The sequence below is a fragment of the Solanum verrucosum genome, unplaced genomic scaffold (genome assembly GCF_900185275.1).
Source record: "Solanum verrucosum unplaced genomic scaffold, falcon-dt-bn FXZP01000229.1, whole genome shotgun sequence".
Taxonomy (NCBI): Eukaryota; Viridiplantae; Streptophyta; class Magnoliopsida; order Solanales; family Solanaceae; genus Solanum; species Solanum verrucosum.
Genome location: NW_026020011.1, coordinates 5,546,176 through 5,565,883, shown reverse-complemented (window position 1 = coordinate 5,565,883; position 19,708 = coordinate 5,546,176). Strand labels below are relative to the sequence as shown.

At 35.1% G+C, this 19,708-nt stretch overlaps 3 protein-coding genes across 3 annotated transcripts; 2 read left to right on the top strand and 1 right to left on the bottom strand.

Moving 5' to 3' along the window:
- Positions 1-346: 346 nt before the first annotated feature.
- LOC125819949 (pyrophosphate--fructose 6-phosphate 1-phosphotransferase subunit alpha-like) lies at positions 347-9,552 on the top strand. The gene is made up of 19 exons (XM_049499354.1): positions 347-492; positions 1,566-1,738; positions 2,226-2,338; positions 2,597-2,671; positions 2,751-2,864; positions 2,955-3,022; positions 3,214-3,297; positions 3,705-3,758; positions 3,971-4,051; positions 4,151-4,244; positions 4,327-4,400; positions 6,328-6,438; positions 6,532-6,576; positions 6,663-6,719; positions 7,590-7,694; positions 8,268-8,384; positions 8,489-8,592; positions 8,769-8,934; positions 9,092-9,552. The coding sequence occupies exons 1-19, from the start codon at positions 403-405 to the stop codon at positions 9,218-9,220; spliced, it is 1,854 nt and encodes a 617-aa protein (XP_049355311.1). The 5' UTR covers positions 347-402; the 3' UTR covers positions 9,221-9,552.
- Positions 9,553-10,234: 682 nt separating this feature from the next.
- On the top strand, positions 10,235-10,861 carry LOC125820375 (transcription termination factor MTEF1, chloroplastic-like). Its single transcript, XM_049499807.1, has one exon. It carries the CDS (start codon positions 10,235-10,237, stop codon positions 10,859-10,861), a length of 627 nt encoding a protein of 208 aa, XP_049355764.1.
- A 1,763-nt stretch (positions 10,862-12,624) lies between these two features.
- Positions 12,625-16,992, bottom strand: LOC125820120 (protein PIN-LIKES 3-like). The gene is made up of 9 exons (XM_049499542.1): positions 16,743-16,992; positions 16,351-16,430; positions 16,152-16,276; positions 15,688-15,809; positions 15,043-15,282; positions 14,756-14,848; positions 14,471-14,571; positions 13,484-13,722; positions 12,625-12,970 (listed from the first exon to the last, which is right to left on the bottom strand). The coding sequence occupies exons 1-9, from the start codon at positions 16,875-16,877 to the stop codon at positions 12,846-12,848; spliced, it is 1,260 nt and encodes a 419-aa protein (XP_049355499.1). The 5' UTR covers positions 16,878-16,992; the 3' UTR covers positions 12,625-12,845.
- Positions 16,993-19,708: the final 2,716 nt, after the last annotated feature.

Genomic DNA, 19,708 nt, shown 5'->3' with positions numbered 1-19,708 from the left:
TCATGTCTATATAGGGGGAGACTTGTGCAATTTTTGAGGTGCAAATTTCACAATTTGGATGCCTAATTCAATTTTTAGGATACGACGAGACTTTTCTATAATTCTGATTAAATCATTATTTTCTATGTTTCCCTCAAATCTAACTGATACGATCAATCAAAATATTCGATGAAAATAAAAGTAAGAAACTCACTTTTAATAAACTTAAAGGATTAAAATTACTTAAAAATATATTTAGGGGACTATTTTGAACCTATACCAAACAATAAGGACCATTTTCATCATTTTCTCTTTAACTTGGTCGTATCGCCAACCTTTAATCCCTCATATATAAGCCGTATTTTCAGAGCGAGAAACACAAACAGAGTGAGTGAGTGTGTGTAGTAGGTGAAAAAATCACAAATGGATGCAGATTACGGCATAGCTAGAGAACTCTCTGATCTGCAAAAGCTTCGATCTCAGTATCAACCTGAGCTTCCTCCTTGTCTTCAGGTTTCTCTTCATTTTTTTTTTTGCATTTTTTTGAAATTTTTTATGTATTTTTTCGTTGTTATTGCTCTACTATGAACTGTGATTCGTTAGATAAGTTGTTGTTGTTGTTGATTCGATGGAGAAGATGATTATGTTTAGCATTTGGAAAAATCGGAAAATAATTACCGGCGAAATGTATGTATTGTAGATTGTTTCGGTATACTAACGTCCATAACAATAGAATAGATCTGACGTTGTAGATCAGATTTGTTCTTATGCTATCTGTATAGGTACAGTTTTTTGGTGTAAGGTGTCTCTTGTTGTATTAGAATTATGTCATTCATAGCGGTCGCGATTTTCTGTTTGATTTTGTAGGCGTTGTGTTTATATATGATTTATTAGTATGATGATGATGTGAAATGAGTTTGAGTGAAGAAGTTAGGATTCATATAGAGGAACTCAACTTGTTTGGGACTGAGGTGTAGTTTGTTCTTGTGTTTACATGCGAATAATCAAATTTAAAAGTAAGGTGATGGAGTAGTTTTGAGAAGAAAAAGAAGAGAGAATGTTAAGTGGAGAAAGGTAGAAGGTGGGTTCATTATTTACCGAGTCTCAAACCATGGACCATTTGCCATCAGGGATTAAAAAAAGGAAAAGTGAAAATACATTCTACTTACCTGTCAAGTGTTTCCAGGAAGAGATGCTGATTGTCTCTTGTTTAATGGATACCAAAGGGGGACTTTGTATATGGAGTCTATCCTTGCAGAACATGTGTATAATGCACTTTTTTTTTGTGTAAATCAAGGATGATTTTGTATGGACTTTTTTTCACGCATGCTATAATGTATTTTGAAGTCTTTTTGTTCATTCATCTGATTATTCTGTTTGATGTGTATTCAATTTGATTAATTATCAACTTCCACTGGATTGGTAATGAAATGTGCTGCCAATTCTTTGTATCTATAATATTGATATCCACTAAAAAGCTGCTCTTGATAACTGCTCAGAGAGCTCAATCCTACTTACTCTTATAAGGATGAAAGATTTTTCTGTCTGCAATCCCGAGTTCATTAAATCTGGTTAAACTACAACAGGGTACTACTGTGCGGGTTGAGCTAGGTGATGCAACCACTGCAGCAGATCACTCTGGTGAACATGTAATAAGTCGGTCTTTTCCTCACACTTATGGTCAGCCATTGGCCCATTTTCTCAGGGCAACTGCCAAAGTCGCTGATGCTCAGATAATTACCGAGCATCCAGCGAAGAGGTATGCATTAATAATCTTTAGTTTACTTCATCAAAGAAAAAATCTACAGTTAGTAATCAATGACATCGGGGTTGAAATCATGAGCTGTTTGCTCCAAGTCTATGTTGGAAGTAGGCATACGGTAGTTCTTTTGTTTAGGTGACTAAAAGTTCCTTCGTTTTAGTTACCCATAAAAAAAGAAAAAAAAGAAACACATCCTTCCTTTTAGTTGTTTTTGGAATTCCATTTGCATTTACTGTCTTTAGAATCTTACTGAGGGGACTAAAAGTCTAAAACTAACAGTTCCTATCAAAACTGATGTGTTTATTTATGTATAGACATAAGGATAAAAGTTCACTGAGACATGAATTTCTGTGAAATGAGCTTTATTCATTTTTAAGAGAAATAAACTTGTTTTATTACTTTATCAACAACAACAAAAAAAGAGCATCATAAACATCTCTGGTATACTAATGTTTTCATTGTACTCACTCTTTTTCCTTTATAGGGTTGGAATTGTTTTCTGCGGGAGACAATCTCCTGGTGGACATAATGTGATATGGGGTATTCATGACGCCCTTAAAATTCACAATCCTAACAGTACTTTGCTTGGTTTTCTGGGTAAGTAGTCTTTTTGTGTTGGTGTTCTATGTTCTGTGATGCGTCTGCACGTGTACTCTCCTACAAATCTGCTAGACTTTGAGATTGTTTCTCATACTCTCCTGGTTGAAATGTCCTGGCCATCTATTCTTGGGACATCAGGGCAGTAAACCCTTAGAAAGACCTGCTACACCATTTGAGTGTCACTTACATATCATGTCTACGATGCTTTGTGTCATAATTTTTTCTGCTGAATCTCTCCTTTTCAAATGTCAACAGGTGGTTCTGAAGGTTTATTTGCACAGAAAACCCTAGAGATCACCAATGATATTCTTGCCACCTATAAGAATCAAGGTAGAATCTGGTTTGGAATGAAGTCAGTAGAATTCCTTTTTGCCTTAAGCTTATCATTAATTGATTTTTCCCCATTAAGGTGGTTATGACATGCTGGGTCGGACAAAAGATCAAATTAGAACAACCGAGCAAGTTAATGCCGCAATGGCTGCCTGCAAAGCTTTGAAATTGGATGCCCTTATCATTATTGGAGGTATTTATCATGCAGTTTTTTGGTTCATTATGGATCTTCTGTGCATACACACAGAGATATACATCCTAACATATGCATTATATTTTGAAGGGGTAACATCAAACACTGATGCTGCTCAACTGGCCGAAACATTTGCCGAAGCAAAATGCCAAACAAAAGTATGCATGGGTTGAGGCTATTCTCTTCATCTAATTTACTGTTATACTTCTGACTTTTCATGAATTGAAGTGCATAACCTAATTTTTTCTCCAAATGTTTTTGCACTATTCCAACTTTAACCTATGCATTCTCTTCCATTTTATCCTCTCATTATGGAAGGTTCATACTTTCTGATTGTTCTTTTCTCCAGGTGGTTGGAGTTCCTGTTACATTAAATGGAGATCTAAAGAATCAGTTTGTTGAAACAAATGTCGGTTTTGACACAATATGCAAGGTATTAGTCCAATTATGTCAATCATATGAAAGGAAACATTCATCTAAGGACTGTTTTTTTAGAATACACACAGTTAACATCTTACACCTTTCCCTTTAAGAGGCATTGCCATTTAGACTTGTGGTCATGCTCCCCACTTAAACTTTGAGGGTCTTGTATATGGTGGTGTGCAGGTTAAGTGTTCTTTTTACTTGTTATTTTATAAGTGATGGATTATGAGGTGAAATACATTCAGCAGGTACCGAGTGTTAAATTTGTAGGTCATTTTGACGATTTCTGCATGAGCAAGAGACCTTGTTTTTTTTCTAGTAATGATGCTATATTGTGTGCTTCAACTGAAAGAAAATCCTAATAAATTATATAAAAAATCCCTGGGGAACTTATTATTATCTTTGTGGTCATCTTAGGTTAACTCCCAACTCATTAGCAATATGTGCACTGATGCGCTCTCGGCAGAAAAGGTAATTTCATGTTCTTCACATCTCTTCCAATTTCTATGGAATATTTGGGTAAATTTTAAATATATGTTTCTGGTGGGTTTCATTTCTGTTATATAAATTTGTTTTGATGGTGTTGACTGTCTGTTGATTATGTTCACAACCTTATCTTTTATATTTCCTACCTATGTCTTCTGCAAATGCTTTACTATAACCTGGTAATCTTTCCTTTTCAGTACTACTATTTCATCCGACTCATGGGGCGAAAGGCATCACATGTTGCCTTAGAATGCACTCTGCAGTCACATCCTAATATGGTTCGTTTTACAGCTTCACTGAAAAACTAATGAAGTAATTGTGCTGTTTAGAACTTGCAAGTGTTCTGTATTAAAAAGTGTTAATAAATAATCTTGCAGGTAATTCTTGGTGAGGAGGTAGCTGCATCAAAGCTTACTCTTTTTGACATCACAAACAAAATTTGTGATACAGTTCAAGCTAGGGCTGAACAAGGTATGGAACTTTACCTTTTCTTTGTTGTCTTTTGTGGTGCTTTTCAAAAGAAATTGACTGCTTACTAAGTTTTTGGATTTAGATAAAAACCATGGTGTGATCCTGTTGCCAGAGGGGCTTATTGAAAGTATTCCTGAAGTATATGCTCTACTGCAGGTAAAATCCAAATAAAAGAGTTCTATTTCTTAGCCTGCCTCCCAGTGTCTGTTATCACACCCTCTTCACTCTCACCCAAGGAAAGATGAAATAAAGGGTGTGAGAAATATAGGAAAAGAATATTATTGAATTGTTGTTGTGTACATTATTACATTGAGACCCTATTTATAGACCCTAGAATACAATCCTTTACCAAGTAGGATACTATTTAGTATTCCTATTTCTATTTCTATTACTATTCCTATTCTAATAGGATTGTATAAACCTATTCCTATTCTAATAGAATTGTATAAACATATTCTTATTCTAATAGGATTGTATAAACCTATTCCTATTCTAACACTCCCCCTCAAGCTAGTGCATACAATTCATGTACCTAGCTTGTTACAAATGTAATTAACACGAGGACTGATGAGGGGCTTGGTGAAATCTGCAAGTTGATCACTCGACTTCACAAAATTGACAATCAATCTCAATGTGCTTGGTCTTCTCATGAAATACTGAATTTGATGCATAATGCCGATAAAACACAGAAGAGTGATAAAATTACAGTGTTGGAACTTTCCAAACCAAACTTGCAAAGACTGTTTCAGACCATAGAGTGACTTACGTAATCAACATACAAGGCTACTAAACTCCCCCTGAGCAACAAAATTAGGTGGTTGCTCCATATAGACTTCTTCACAATGCAACGGTCGTAAGTGCTCAAAATCTAGTGTAAAGTATATGGATCATGTTGGAATCACTAGACGAGTTGATATCAGACAAGTCACCGAAAAACTAGCCAGAACATGCTCATATGCCGGAGTATTAGATTTGATGGCTAAAAGTGGTCACAATCTAAGAAATAAAATTATATGGGTAGAGTCGGAATGATGTCACAACCCAACTAGAAAATATAAATTATATAGGATAGTTTGAATTTATGGAACGACCCCATTGAAAAAGAGAAATAATATGGGTAGGGTCAGAATGTTGGCACGACCCTACTGAAAAAGAAACGGGTAGGGTTGGAATGATGGCACAACCCTACGCAAATCAGATTTGAGGAGTCACCGGAAAGACGAATGGAACTATGCAAATCAAATCTGAGGAGTCACTGAAAAGACACATGATGCTATGCAACTCAGATATGAGAAAATAGTTCGAAAAAATCCACGGTACTGCACAAATTAAATATGAAAAGTAGTCCGAAAAGATGCACGGTGCTACACAAATAAGATATGCAAAAAAGGTAGTCACCGGAAGGATGTCACGGTGCTACACAAATTATATATGAAAAAGTAGTCACTGGAATGATGACACAGTGCTACACAAAAAAGTAGACACCAGAATGATGGCACGGTGCTACAAAAATTAAATATGAAAAAGTAGTCACCGGAATGATAGCACGGTGCTACACAAATTAGATATAAGAAAATAGTCACCGGATAGATACACGGTGACCCAACTTTTGTTAACATAATCATTGGCCAGACGGGCAGCATATATGGGTGCCACCCGCCGGCAGCGGAAGCTCTTTAATTCTCTACCAAGTTTGTAGAGGCTCTGATACCATGTGAGAAATATAGGAAAAGAATATTATTGAATTGTTGTTGTGTACATTATTACATTGAGACCCTATTTATAGACCCTAGAATACAATCCTTTACCAAGTAGGATACTATTTAGTATTCCTATTTCTATTTCTATTACTATTCCTATTCTAATAGGATTGTATAAACCTATTCCTATTCTAATAGAATTGTATAAACATATTCTTATTCTAATAGGATTGTATAAACCTATTCCTATTCTAACAAGGGAAAAGAGAACGGATAGACCAAAAAAGAATTCCAAACTTTAATTGGCGGGCTTCTATGATTCTTTGTTTGGGAATGGAATTTTTGGTTTTCACAGTGCCTTGTTATGATCCTGTGTGTTACAGGAAATTCATGGTTTGCTCACACAAGGCGTTTCCACTGATAAGATTTCCTCTCAACTATCACCTTGGGCATCTGCGCTCTTTGAGTTCTTGCCGCCCTTTATAAAAAAGCAGGTACCACTTATGTATTGTTGGAACTGAGTACTCAGATATGACAGTTAAGTTTCACTTGGATTGTTCTTACATAAAATGCTTATGATGTTGTAGCTCCTCTTGCACCCAGAATCAGATGATTCTGCTCAGCTATCACAGGTAACTAATTCTCCCTTTGGATGGTGTGTTTGGTGATACGTATGAACTATATTTTAAGTTGATTATTCTTTTATTCTTCCTCACAGATTGAAACCGAGAAACTTATAGCTCATCTGGTGGAAACAGAAATGAATAAGCGATTGGTATAGCTTCCGTCTTCCTCTATTCTGGAATGTAAAGTGTTGCATGTAGTATTGCGTATGGTTTTTCTTTAGGAGCAAATAAATGAAATATCCCATCTCAAAACAGGAAAGAAATTTTAGCAAGGATATGTATATTGTTTTACCACTATAAGCGTTTGAGATTGTAAGTGAGTAGCTCACTGACTTCTGCCAACCTCTACATTGTTGTTGACTTGTTGTGTTACATTTCTTGGCGAAATTATTTGATGCAAAGTTACAAGAGTGATTTTCTTTAATACAAAATCATATCATCTATCAGAGAGGATACGGACCACATTTGTGCAAGTTTGGAGTGGGGTGAATAATATATTTAGACCTTGGAAAATTCAATCAATTTTTCTCTTTCCTTATTTCATGAAATACAGCTCTTCTTCATAACGTTTTATGTTGGAATGCTAAATCTTAAAACTGCTTGCTAAATTTTCTTTCCAAAAACAAGGTTATGTTACGTGAACTCTTCATTTGCTTTGACCTAGACTTATACTGGGCATGGCTATTTAATATGGTCCTTCATCAGAAGCTTAAAGTTTGCTGTATTGACTACCTAACCGTGTCCACTAGTATTGACTACATTACCATGTCCATGGCTAGGACGAAAGTTTATTGAACATATAAGGTTGTTACTGCATATGTCATACAGATCCTTCAGCCATTGCTATGTTTTCACTGAGCAATCTTTCTTTGTAAAGTTTTGTTTGCTTCAAAATCATTGACATACTCTTCTAATAACTGTTTCATTTGAAAAAGTGAATCTCACATGATTTAGATATTTTCTGCCTTGGTCAGCGTTACCTTTACTAAACCTGTTTTGTATCTTGTATGACTTTACAGAAAGAAGGAACTTACAAGGGAAAGAAATTTAATGCAATTTGCCATTTCTTTGGTTATCAAGCTCGGGGATCATTGCCATCAAAGTTTGATTGTGACTATGCATATGTAAGTTTTATATTTTTCCTAGCTTTTCCTTCCTTTTTCTTTCAAGTGAGACAACTCCCTCCGTCTTATTTTTATGTGATGTTGTTCACGTGGTTTTAGAAAAAAAAGACTTTTGAACCTTATGGTCAAACAAATATTCGCTCTGTCTCAATTTGTTTGTCTTATTTTCCTATTTAGTCTGTTTAAAAAAGAATGTCTCTTTCTTTTTGTGGCAACTCTTTGATTTCAACTTTTCACGTGACATGTTTAAGACCACAAGATTAAAGAGCATTTTGGTATATTCTACATATCTTTAGTTTCCACAAGATTCAAAAGTCATTTTATTTCTTAAATTTTGTGTCAAGTGAAAATAAGACAAACATATTGAAATGGAGGTAGTAATAGATATTTGTATGACTATATATCAACTCATTAATGGTATAATGGGAAAGTTAAAGTAAGTTGTTTGTAAATATAGGAAGATCTAGACAAACAAAAAAGGAAAGTACATCACATAAATAAATTGTCCCGGGACAGTGGAAGTATAAGATTGTTACAATATAAGAAAAATAGTAACAAGAATTACAATGCCAGGTACTTGGTCACGTCTGCTATCATATATTGGCTGCTGGCCTCAATGGTTACATGGCTACATTGACTAACTTGAAGAATCCTGTCAACAAGTGGCGCTGTGGGGCTGCTCCTATAACTGTAAGCTCCTTACTGTATTTTGTACTTATGTTTCACACTGTCCATTACCTACCAAAAGAAAAGAGGACATAGATTGACCTTATCACTATTTGTTTAAAATCTAGGCTATGATGAGTGTGAAGCGGTATGGTCGTGGTCCTGGCAAGGCATCACTCGGGAAGCCTGCTGTTCATCCTGCCACTGTAGATTTGAAGGGCAAATCATACGAGTATGTCTATGTCCTGATTTTTTGCTTATTTACAAGCGAAGCCTAAGAGGAAGCTGAGCTTTTGTGATTGAAAAGTAGGAAGTAGACGTGAATTCCCAGGAAAAGCTCTCTTAAGAGCTGGCATTCTAAAGTGAATTGTGTGCATATAACTGATGTGTATCTTTATTTTCGTGCAGATTATTGAGTCAAAATGCGACAAAGTTCTTGCTCGATGATGTTTACAGAAACCCAGGCCCCCTCCAGTTTGATGGCCCTGGTGCTGACGCAAAAGCTATTACTCTTTGCGTTGAAGACCAGGATTACATGGGTCGTATCAAGAAATTGCAAGAGTATCTGGACAAGGTGATGATTGCTCTGCAAGAATATATTTACACTTAAGTAAATTATAGCATCATTTATTTATCATGGCCACCTGCTATCAAAGCTTGGCAACACGATTTCGTTCTCTTTTAAACTTTGGTTTGGTGCATGCGTTCTCATTTTATAATCTACTTTCCAGGTTCGTACAATCGTGAAGCCTGGATGCTCACAAGATGTCCTGAAAGCTGCACTTAGTGCCATGTCTTCTGTCACAGAAATTCTTTCTGTGATGACCTCGCCTTCAAGCAACGTGAACACACCTTTCTAGATGAGAACACCCCTTAACCTCGCGGATATTTAGAGGCAGCCGTATTTGTCAAACTTAATAGAATTCATAGCCTCCCCCCCCACCCTCCCTCCCCCCACCCACCTACCCACCCTTTTTTCCCCTCCAATCGTCTTTTGCACTTTGCAGAAACTTTATTTAGTTACAGAAATGTTAGTCGGATTGTGTGACATTACAGAGGCCTTCAACTGTCTTTACTCTTTTAGTTTGTTTCTTTATTTGTGTTTTTGAAATTTTGACGACCCGAATAATGTTGAGATTTGAGAAGATTGTATTTATTGTGGTTTCAATAGGTACATGATTTATTGGTTCCATCTGTCACATCACATAAAAAGTGATGTCTAACTCTAGTAGGAGATGACGCTCTTAATAAAAAGTAGAGAAAAGGGTTAAAAGCACCATTAAATTTGGTGACAATTTAGAGGTGTACTTTATTCATGTCGCAAGATTGTGAGTATGTATTTAAGGCAAGATTGTGATAAGTGTTTTTGATTGTTCTTCCTACTTCAAAAATTTTCATTACATTATTAGTTCACTATCCCCTTATCCATTTCCCTCTCTCACGCCACTTGTACAAATTCCCTCATACCCCCAAATCCTCCATTTTTTTCCCTTTACCTTCTTTACATACCAAAAACAACAAACACCATGTGAGAAATCACTATGCAAGAAACTCTCCATCTCTCTTCTTCTTCTTCCTTCTCACTTCCTAAATCCTCCATTTCTCCTCCCAAATCCTTCAAATCCTCCACCATTTCTTTCCCTCCACACCCAAAACCACCCACCCCCATCTCCACTCTCCCCCCTACCCCCACCTCCAAAAATTCCCATCTCCATGAAAAACTTCTTTTTTTGGATTCTCTTGGCATAGACTCTTTACATTGCCTTACTTCACAACCCCTTATCATTTCTTCCTCTTTATCTCATCTCAAATCAGTTATTCGCTTCCTTTATTCCCTTAATCTCACCATTCTTGATGTTCGGAGAGTTTTACATATGTGTCCGGAGATTTTAACAGCTCCAATTTCCACCACCCTTAGAGCCGCCGTCACTTTTTTGCTCCGGGAAGTTCATGTCACTGGAGAAAATCTTCCGGGTGTTCTCCGTCGACGACCCCGGCTACTCACAAAGTGTGTAGACAAGCATCTCCGACCGACCCTTTACTTTTTACAGAGTAGTATTGGTATTGAAGATGTTTCAAAATGTGCGAGTTTGCTATCTTGTTCTGTGGAGACTAAGTTTATACCGCGATTGGATTACTTTCAGAGAATTGGGTTTTCGAGGAGAGATGCGAAAGTGATGTTTCGGAGGTTTCCTTCGTTGTTTTGTTACAGTATAGAGGAGAATTTGGAGCCGAAATTCGATTACTTTGTGGTGGAAATGGGGAGGGAGATGATGGAATTGAATGTGTTTCCTCAGTATTTCTCGTTTAGTTTAGAGAAGAGGATAAAGCCAAGGCATATGATGTGTGTTGAGAAAGGTGTGTGCTTGTCATTGCCTGTGATGTTGAAGTCCCACGAATCGCGATTTCGTGATAGGCTGGAAGTTTGTTGTTGCTCTTCTATGCCGGTGAGACAATCTCCCTTTTGGTACTGTACAAAATTTGATCATAATGTAACATAGATTGAAGTTAAAACCATATTTTGCCCCATTTTGTTTATAAAAGTATATGTTTTGATGATCATTTTAATGCTTACTTGTTTCCCGGTGGTATGAATGAGGATTCGTAGGTGACCACAACTTGCTTGGGATGGAAACGTAGTTGTTATTTGCTAGTTTGTATACATTCAAAATATTTCTCGTTTAGCTTTGAGAATAGGATAAAGCCAAGGCATATGATGTGTGTTGAGAAAGGTCTGTGCTTGTCATTGCCTGTGATGTTGAAGTCCCACGAATCACGATTTCGTGATAGGTTGGACGTGTGTTGTAGCTCTTCTATGCCGGGGAGACAATCTCCCTTTTGGTAATGTACAAAATTTGATCATAATGTAACATAGATTGAACTTAAAACCATACTTTGCCCCATTTTGTTAATAGAAGTATATGTTTTGATGATCATTTTAATGCTTACTTGTTTCCCGGTGGTATAAAATCTTGTTAATTTTGTATACGTTCAAGTTTAAATGGAGCGACATGGTCAATGAGGATTGTGGTAACTATTGTGGTTTGATTGAATATGTGGTAATATTGATTGATACAGTCTACAGGGAGTCAAGTCGATGTATCCAAAGTCCCGAGTTCTAACTGCGAAACCATAGAACCAAGTTAAAACTATGTGGTAAGTATATGTTGATGATCATTTTATTGGTTAACTATTTCTGGTGGTATAAAATCTTTTTAATTTCTTACTAGTCTAGTTTGTACACATTCAAGCTTAAAAGGAGTGACACGGTCAAGGAGGACTCATAGCTGATCATAACTTGTTTGGGATCGAAACGTAGTTTTTATCTGCTAGTTTGTATGCATTCAAGTTGCGGTAACTAATTATGTGGCTTGCTTGAATATGTGGTAAGCAAAGTATTGATTCGATACCCCTACAACTCGTCCCCCTTTTCGTACTAGAATGAAGTGGATGTCTTGTTTACTTTTCCATGTAATGAAGGGGGAGCAATTCATCATTTGCCATTTCTGACATTTCTCTGATTGAATCCTTTAGCTATTAGGAAGAAAGTTGCATTAGTCAGCCTCTCTACCCCACAAAGGTTGGTTGTAGGGGTAACGTCTGCATACATCCACCCTCCCCAGACCCCACTTGTGGGAATATACTGGGTATGTTGTTGTATTAGGAAGAAAGTTGCATTGATATCCTCTATGCTTGGCCTTTTACATCTGTGAAAGCAGCAGAATCATTTTGCGAGTATATTGAAATCTTTAATCTGCATCCTACCCGAGGGCTTAGTTCAAGTGGCGAAGGTTGATGGACTTGTGACCTAGTTCGAGCCCTGTGCCATGTGAACTAAGTCTGGTTTTATCATCCGCTCTGTTTTTCTATCTATCATTCCCCACATTCTCAACTGAGTAATATTGTGTTTTAAGTACTAGTACCACTTCATATCAAGCATTGTCATGGAGATTGAAGTCTGCATAAACTCTATCCTCGGATATCACCTAGTAGTAGGATTACACTAGATATGTTATTGTAAATTACATTATTAATTTTATTTTCTTTTTTCTAATTACAGCTTTCCGACAGAATCAACCTTACAGCTGCTGAATGGACAGAACAATTTTAAATTTAATTTTTTGAGATAAAAAAATGTTTTTAACAACTTTTCTTTGTAAATTTTCCACTTATTGATGACATTTTAATAGCATGTATTGGATATGGAGTAGTTGATATTTTTAGATGTTTGAAAAGGCAAGCATAATTACAGAAATATAACTTAAATCGCTTAACCATGGTAAATTAGATTGATTTGACGTAAACGTTCGACACATATTTCCCATTTTTGGGGTGCAAATCCTTATTGTACATAAGTAGAACCATCATTTTTTCTCCTAGTCATTTAATCCATTTCTAATCTCCGTTTTTTTCTCAAACAACAATAACATATATCCAGTATAATCTCACACGTGGAGTCTGACGTTTTTCCTCTAGAAATAGTGCTCATGATACAAGCCACATGAAGAATGCTGTCCAGAGTGTAAGTGCTGCTGAAGCCAGTGCATAAGTCCATAACATAATCACTGAACACTCACTCTCACCAGCTCCAAATAACTGTGTTATGGTTGCTGCAAATAACACCGAGTTCACGTAAACAGTCAAATCTCTCTATAACAACTAGAGCAAGATGAAGCAAAAGATACATTCATTAACAGATGATGAACTGATATATACACAAAGAAATAACAATCTCTGCATGAATTTTTATATTGGCTACTATATTTTGTTTTCATTCTGTTTTTTATATGCTTTACTTGAGTTGAAGGTCTATCCGAAGCAGGGTGAAGGGTCAAAAAACACACCCAAAGTATCTCGATACTTTTAGTTTCATACGTGAACTATCAAGTGTGTGAGTTTTCTACCTGAACTATCACTAACTATTCCTCAAAACACACCTCAACTATCAATTGTTCATTTTTCCTACCTGAACGGTTATGATATTTCAGCTAGGAAACTCACACACATGATAGTTCAGTTAGGTTTTGAAACTCAAAAACTGAGATACTTTAGGTGTATTTTTCACCATTAACTCGAATAAAAATGATAATAGAACAAAAGCATAACTTGTTGAATCAACTTACCAATGTTCATTGCTGGTGGAAGTGCAAAATGAAGTAAAAGAACAAACTTATACAATGGATCATCATGTACCAAGCCTAACCAAGAAGCGCCTTTGACAACACCAATACCAATCACAGGCATCGCGATGTATTTGACAACGATAATGCCAGCAATAATAGATTTCGGAACTACTGAGACCCTCAAACCTTTTAAAAGGTTACCTCCCATGATCAGCGTTAGAAGCGGAACAGCTCCATCTCTGCAGTCATTGATGAAATGTAAATATCAATTTCTTCAACCAGACAAAAACCTTGACAATTTAAGTGAACACACTCAAACTTGACCTTTAATTTGTTGGCAAGTAAGTACTTCGAGTATGCATATCTAGATACCTCAACTCGTTTTCACTCTGTCAGTTGAATACTTCAACTTACAAAATGATCATCTAGACACAAAATGAGAATGAGTTGGAGTATATAGTTGTCAGTTGAGAATTTAGACCAAGTTGAAGTGTCTAGATATGCACTCTCAAAGCTCGAGTGCTTACTTGTCAGCTGAAGCCAAGTTGAAGTGTTTGCTTATCTATTATGTTGTTTAATTATGTTACTGAACTTTTCCTTTTTCAGTTCAAACATCCCATCTTTCCAAGTGGCTAAGCTAATTTTTGGCACAATGGATTCAATGTTCAACTAACACAGTGGAGACGAGTTGAGATGTGTAGATTTACACTTTTACTTGCTAAGCTGAGGCAAAGTTTGAGTATTTGTTTTATACATTCATGATCGAGATGTGAATGAGTCGAATGACTCATAACTCGGTCTATTAGTGAACCTTTTCTCTAGGGATTGTGAAAGATGTTCTACTAGAAATATTCTTGTTATTGCTTCGACTCATGTTCCCCCAAAAGTGGATCCTGCTCTAATAGCTCCGAATGAATTAAATACTTGCATTAAGATACGAAAACTACCTCTGCTAGTTTATTTAAACAAGTTAAGAGAGTCTCATACCCAAGTATCAAAGCTGTATCTTGAATCACATGAAGAGGAGCTGCATCACCTATAACTGCATTTCTGATCTGAGGTATAAGTCCAACAACAAAACCTGCAATCTATACAAGGCCAATAGTCAATACTACTACTCTCACAATAACTAGATTGTAAACAAGACGAACCCTGAATTCCCTTTCATATTGACGGAAACATCCAACAAATTACAAGTTCTAGATACGAACTAACACAATCACGCAATACAAAAGAGTTCAGAACACAGATAGGATAACAGTGGGAGAATACCGCTCCGCAGGTAGAAGGGGCTAATAATTTCTTCAGGTTCATCTTCTTTGAAAGCACTCCCATGTACTGTCTCGATCTAGTCCATACCGATACCTGTTACAGGAACTCAGAGATCAAAATTCAAAGCGCACTTGTCTTAAATGATCACTCACTATGTCACGTGGAAAGTTGAAATTAAAGAGTTGTTAGAAAAGGAAAAAGACAAAATGAAAGTAAGACGAACATATTGAAACGGAGGGACTAGTTAATTTCAAGTATGCATGATTGAAATGTGATCCATAATCAACCTGAGATTTATCATCAAATCTAGTAGAGGGCAATGCAAGTTGTTCAGATTGGTGCTCTGATAATGCTAAGTCATTTGTCTGAAGCAGTGGCTCCGTAGAGACCCCGAGTTCTGCTATGGAGCTTTCTCTGGCAGATTTACTTATGGAGGAATCGTTAACTTCTTCAACCTCTTCGGGGCTCTTACTTGATGATATTCTGACAATATTATACACATAAGACCATAGAAAAACCGCGCATACCTGAAGAAGAGAAATCACCAGACAAACATTGCATTAGATTTCCCTTGCATGAAAAGTTAATAGTTTTTGCTATTGAGTGTTTTTTTCTAAAGAGTGAAGAGGTAGCTCATAGCTGATACTACCTCTGTTGCAATAACTCTCGACACAAGTCAAAACGAGACAAACAAATTGAAACAGATGGAGGCATGGAGCATTCAACACCACAATTTCACATCGGAGACCATCCCAAACATGAAAGTATTGTGAAGCAAACTAGTCGATTGCAATAACTCCGACTCAAGTAAAAACCAGACAAACAAATTGAAACAGATGGAGGCATGGAGCATTCAACACCACAATTTCACATTGGAGACCATCCCAAACATGAAAGTATTGTGAAGCAAACTAATCGATTAAAACACATACCGCCATTGAAAGGGAAGCATAGCCCATCCCATATGTATGGCAAATGTCAGGCGCCCCGAATGGGCTTCCTTTCTCCTTACAAACAGCTGGAATTATGATGAGAAGCATGTTGCCCATGTTTCCTGTCCACATTGAAGGTGCAAAATTATGTGGAGAAAGTAAGAAAGACTCATGTTTGTCTGGTTTTAACTTGACACGGAATTTTGAGAAAGCAAGAAAGGTCATAAACTAAGGATATGTAGAATGTATCAAAATGTTCTTTATTCTCGTGGTCTTAAACATGTCATGGACTAAAAAGGAAAGTATGACAAACAAACTGAAACGAATGGAGTACTTAATTTTGGCGAGAATACTAATGTCAAGTTGCCACATAACGTGAAAGCTGTGGAAAATCTATTACAAGCATCATATTGACTTGAACAATAGTCGTCTTCGTGACTGATGTTCTTTCTGGTTATACATACCTGCAGCACAGCAGCCTATAACGAGGCCTCGTAGATGTTTAGGAGGTTTTGTTATTTGATTGACAACCCAAGCAAGAATCGAACCAACAATAAAAGTGATGAAGATATTCAAAGGCATGAACCACCTACAATAACAGAGTTAATGGGACAGACAGGGTTCACATAACAACACAAGAGATAAGAAATCTCGAAAACTCACAATCGTTTCATGCTTTCATATGTAATTGTTTTGGATAAGTTGCTTGAAATCAGAGATGGATTGCATATGTAAAACACAATCTGTTCATAAAAAAATATACAACAGGAAACATCAATTTTCTATGACAGAAATAACCACATAAAGTGAGTTGAGAACATGAGGTCGACAAAAACACTAGGTGATTCTTCTCATCTGTTCTAGCCTTGGTGGACACCTCTTCAAAATATGAATAACTAAACACACAGAGCTGAAGAGGTTTCAACATCTACTATACATATATACATAAAAAATAATGATTTTAACCATGTATAACTAACAAATTCACGTACAAGTAATTAACGAGTAAAATGGGAATCAACGAGCAAACTACGAAACATGAAATATATACTCACATTATTCAAATGCTTCCTTGCATCCTCTCCTAGTATGGCGAAACGATCTAATGCAAGAGCTAGTCCAAGTGCTGTTATCAAAAGAATTTGAATAACTGGCATTGATGCTGCAACTAAGAGATCCAAAAGCCCCATATCGAGTTCCTTTCGTGTGAACGATGAAACAGAGGATAGTCGTCTAGACGTGCACTCTCAAAGTTGGAATGCTTACTTGTCAGCCAAGACCAAGTTTGAGTATCTGTTTACTTATTACGCCTATTAAAAAAAAACAAATCAAAATACATCATACAATGATACTGAAACTCAACAATAGAATTTACAAACAAAAAATCAAAGAAAATTAAAAAATGCAAATTAACTTATTTCCTCTTATTTAAGTTAAGTTAGCTCGTTCGAGAACTATGATCTTTAGCTCTGAAAATAAATCATTTCCTCGTATCTAAGAAGAACTTCGAGATTAATATGAAGGAGTATTTATTCCACATAAGTGAATTTTCTAATCACTAATTTATTTTATATCACATAAAAGTTATTTAACTTTAAAATTTATCACACATAAGTCATTTGTTTTATTTTTTGTTACATAAAGTCATGATCCAATTCTACTGAAGTTGACTAAAAAGTAAATTTCACCTGAATTTCTGTTCTATTGCTTGTTCGAGAACCACGATCTTTAATTTTAAAGTAGAATCTTTTCCCTGTATTTTGAGAAGAACTTCGAGATTAATAGGAAGGAAACTTAATCGAAATGAATAATAATTTTTCTTCTCTCATCGACCCATATAAATATCAATTGGACTATCGTTGCACAAATGGGTACCTAACTCCTTTACAGGGAATTTTGAAAAAATGGATACCTAATACATATAGGTGAGGAACTTTAAGAGGAATTAAATACTGGACAAAATATGGGCACCTAAGGCATTTGCATGACAATGACTACCTTGGGTCTCGCATTGAGTTAAAACGCTTCCTAATAAAGATGATTTTGTATTCAGAGTATTCGAAATTGTGAGGTTAAGAATGAAGTAGTACTTACCGTTCTACCAAAATCCTTGTTGGTGACAACAACTTCACCAACATAGGTTGTGGTGGTACGGTTCGAGATCTATGCACGTCAAGGCGGAGTCAGGTAGAGTTGAGGGGTACATCTGAACTTCGTTTGACAGAAAATTACACATAAATTAAAGGTATTTTTTATGTATATATATAATAGAGGTTGAATCTAATCGTGTGTTTCCTTTCATATTTTGAACTTTGTTAGTGAAAATTTTTGGTTGCCCAATAAATAATGGAATTAAAGCCAAAAAAATGACAGTAACTTAACAGCAACAGATAAGGGAATTGCTTGAAGAAGAGAATAAGGGGACCCAAGAATAATAAATGCACAACATATAAGAAGGTATATACATGTATATGTTCAATTGAATTCATTAACTTGATATATATATATATATATATTAAATTCTAAGAAAATCCCCTCTTTCTTTCTCTGTCATCGCATCATTGAACGGTTTCAGATAAATTATTTAAATTAATGATCTTTCAAAAATTACTTTTTTTTTTATTTCTATGAGGTAGGATGGTTTGCTTACATTACGTATGTTATTGTTATTGTTTTTGTTGGGTTTAATTTTAAAAAAAAAATCACCCTGAACTTATTGTAAAATTATTAGTCCAAACTTACTATTTATTGCAAATTTAGTGAATTTTTTGTTTTATTTTATATTATTCCTTCATTTTTATTTATTTATTATAGTAAAAATAATTTTTATTTTATTTGTTATTTTTTACATGTCAAGAAAAAAACTATTTTTTCATATTTATCCTTAATATTAATTATTTTTCTCCAATTTTTTTTTTAAAATCTAAAAATATATACATCAATTAACATAAATATTATGATAAAATAAAAAAATATATTAGTCATTATTTTTTAAAAAACATGTAAAATCTAAAGTAGACAAGTTAAAATAAATGAAATATATTTAGACAACATTTACACTACTTGATATATTATTGTTGTTATTATTTAGCGAAAGTTATTGATTCCACCGAATTGTACATGAGCGTTGTGCGACACTGATTGAATTAAATTTAGACGTATCGAAATAATCATTATTCACCAACCCTCAAATTTTCCATATTATTTTTCACCTACCCTGGAATTTTGCATTTGCCCTATTTCATATTGTACGCATGTAATTCGAAAGTACAGAAATTAAAGTGGACACTATTGTGTGGTTTATATTACTCACTTCGTGCACTTTTGTTAGTCACATGTTGGGAATTTGAAGTAATAATATGGCCACACACGTAGAAAGTTCATAATACTTATTAATTGATATTTAATATTTAAATTTTAAAAAATAAATAATTAATATTAAAAATAAATATATAATTTTTTCTTATATCATTAAAGTGAGAAATAAAAGAAAAAATTTATTTTTAAAATAACGAATCACTGATTTTTAAAATTTAATTTTTAACTATTGAAGTTGATAGTACATACTTTATTTGGGTATGAAAAAACAAATATTAGATTCAGAATATAGCATGTTGACGTTCAAGTCAATGGTCCAATTATTTATTAATACAATAAATTGTGCTATAATAGGACAAAATTTAATTTTTAACTATTGAAGTTGACATTACATACTTTTTTTTTTTGGGTATAAACTAAAAGATGAAAAAACAAATATTCAAAATATACCATACCAAACTACTTTAAAGGGTGTTTACCAAACTACTTTAGAGGGTGTTTGGATTAATTTAAAGTTGGTCAAATTTATTTAAAGGCATAATACATATATTGGCCCCTAAACTTGGCTTCAAATTTTAACTTTGACCTCTAACTTTCATAATGCACAAATAGGCACTTTAACTATCCTACCTTTAAATAAATAAACACGCGATTTTCGGAGCCAAAAGCGTGAAATGCAAACGCTGCCACGTGTATTAGTGAC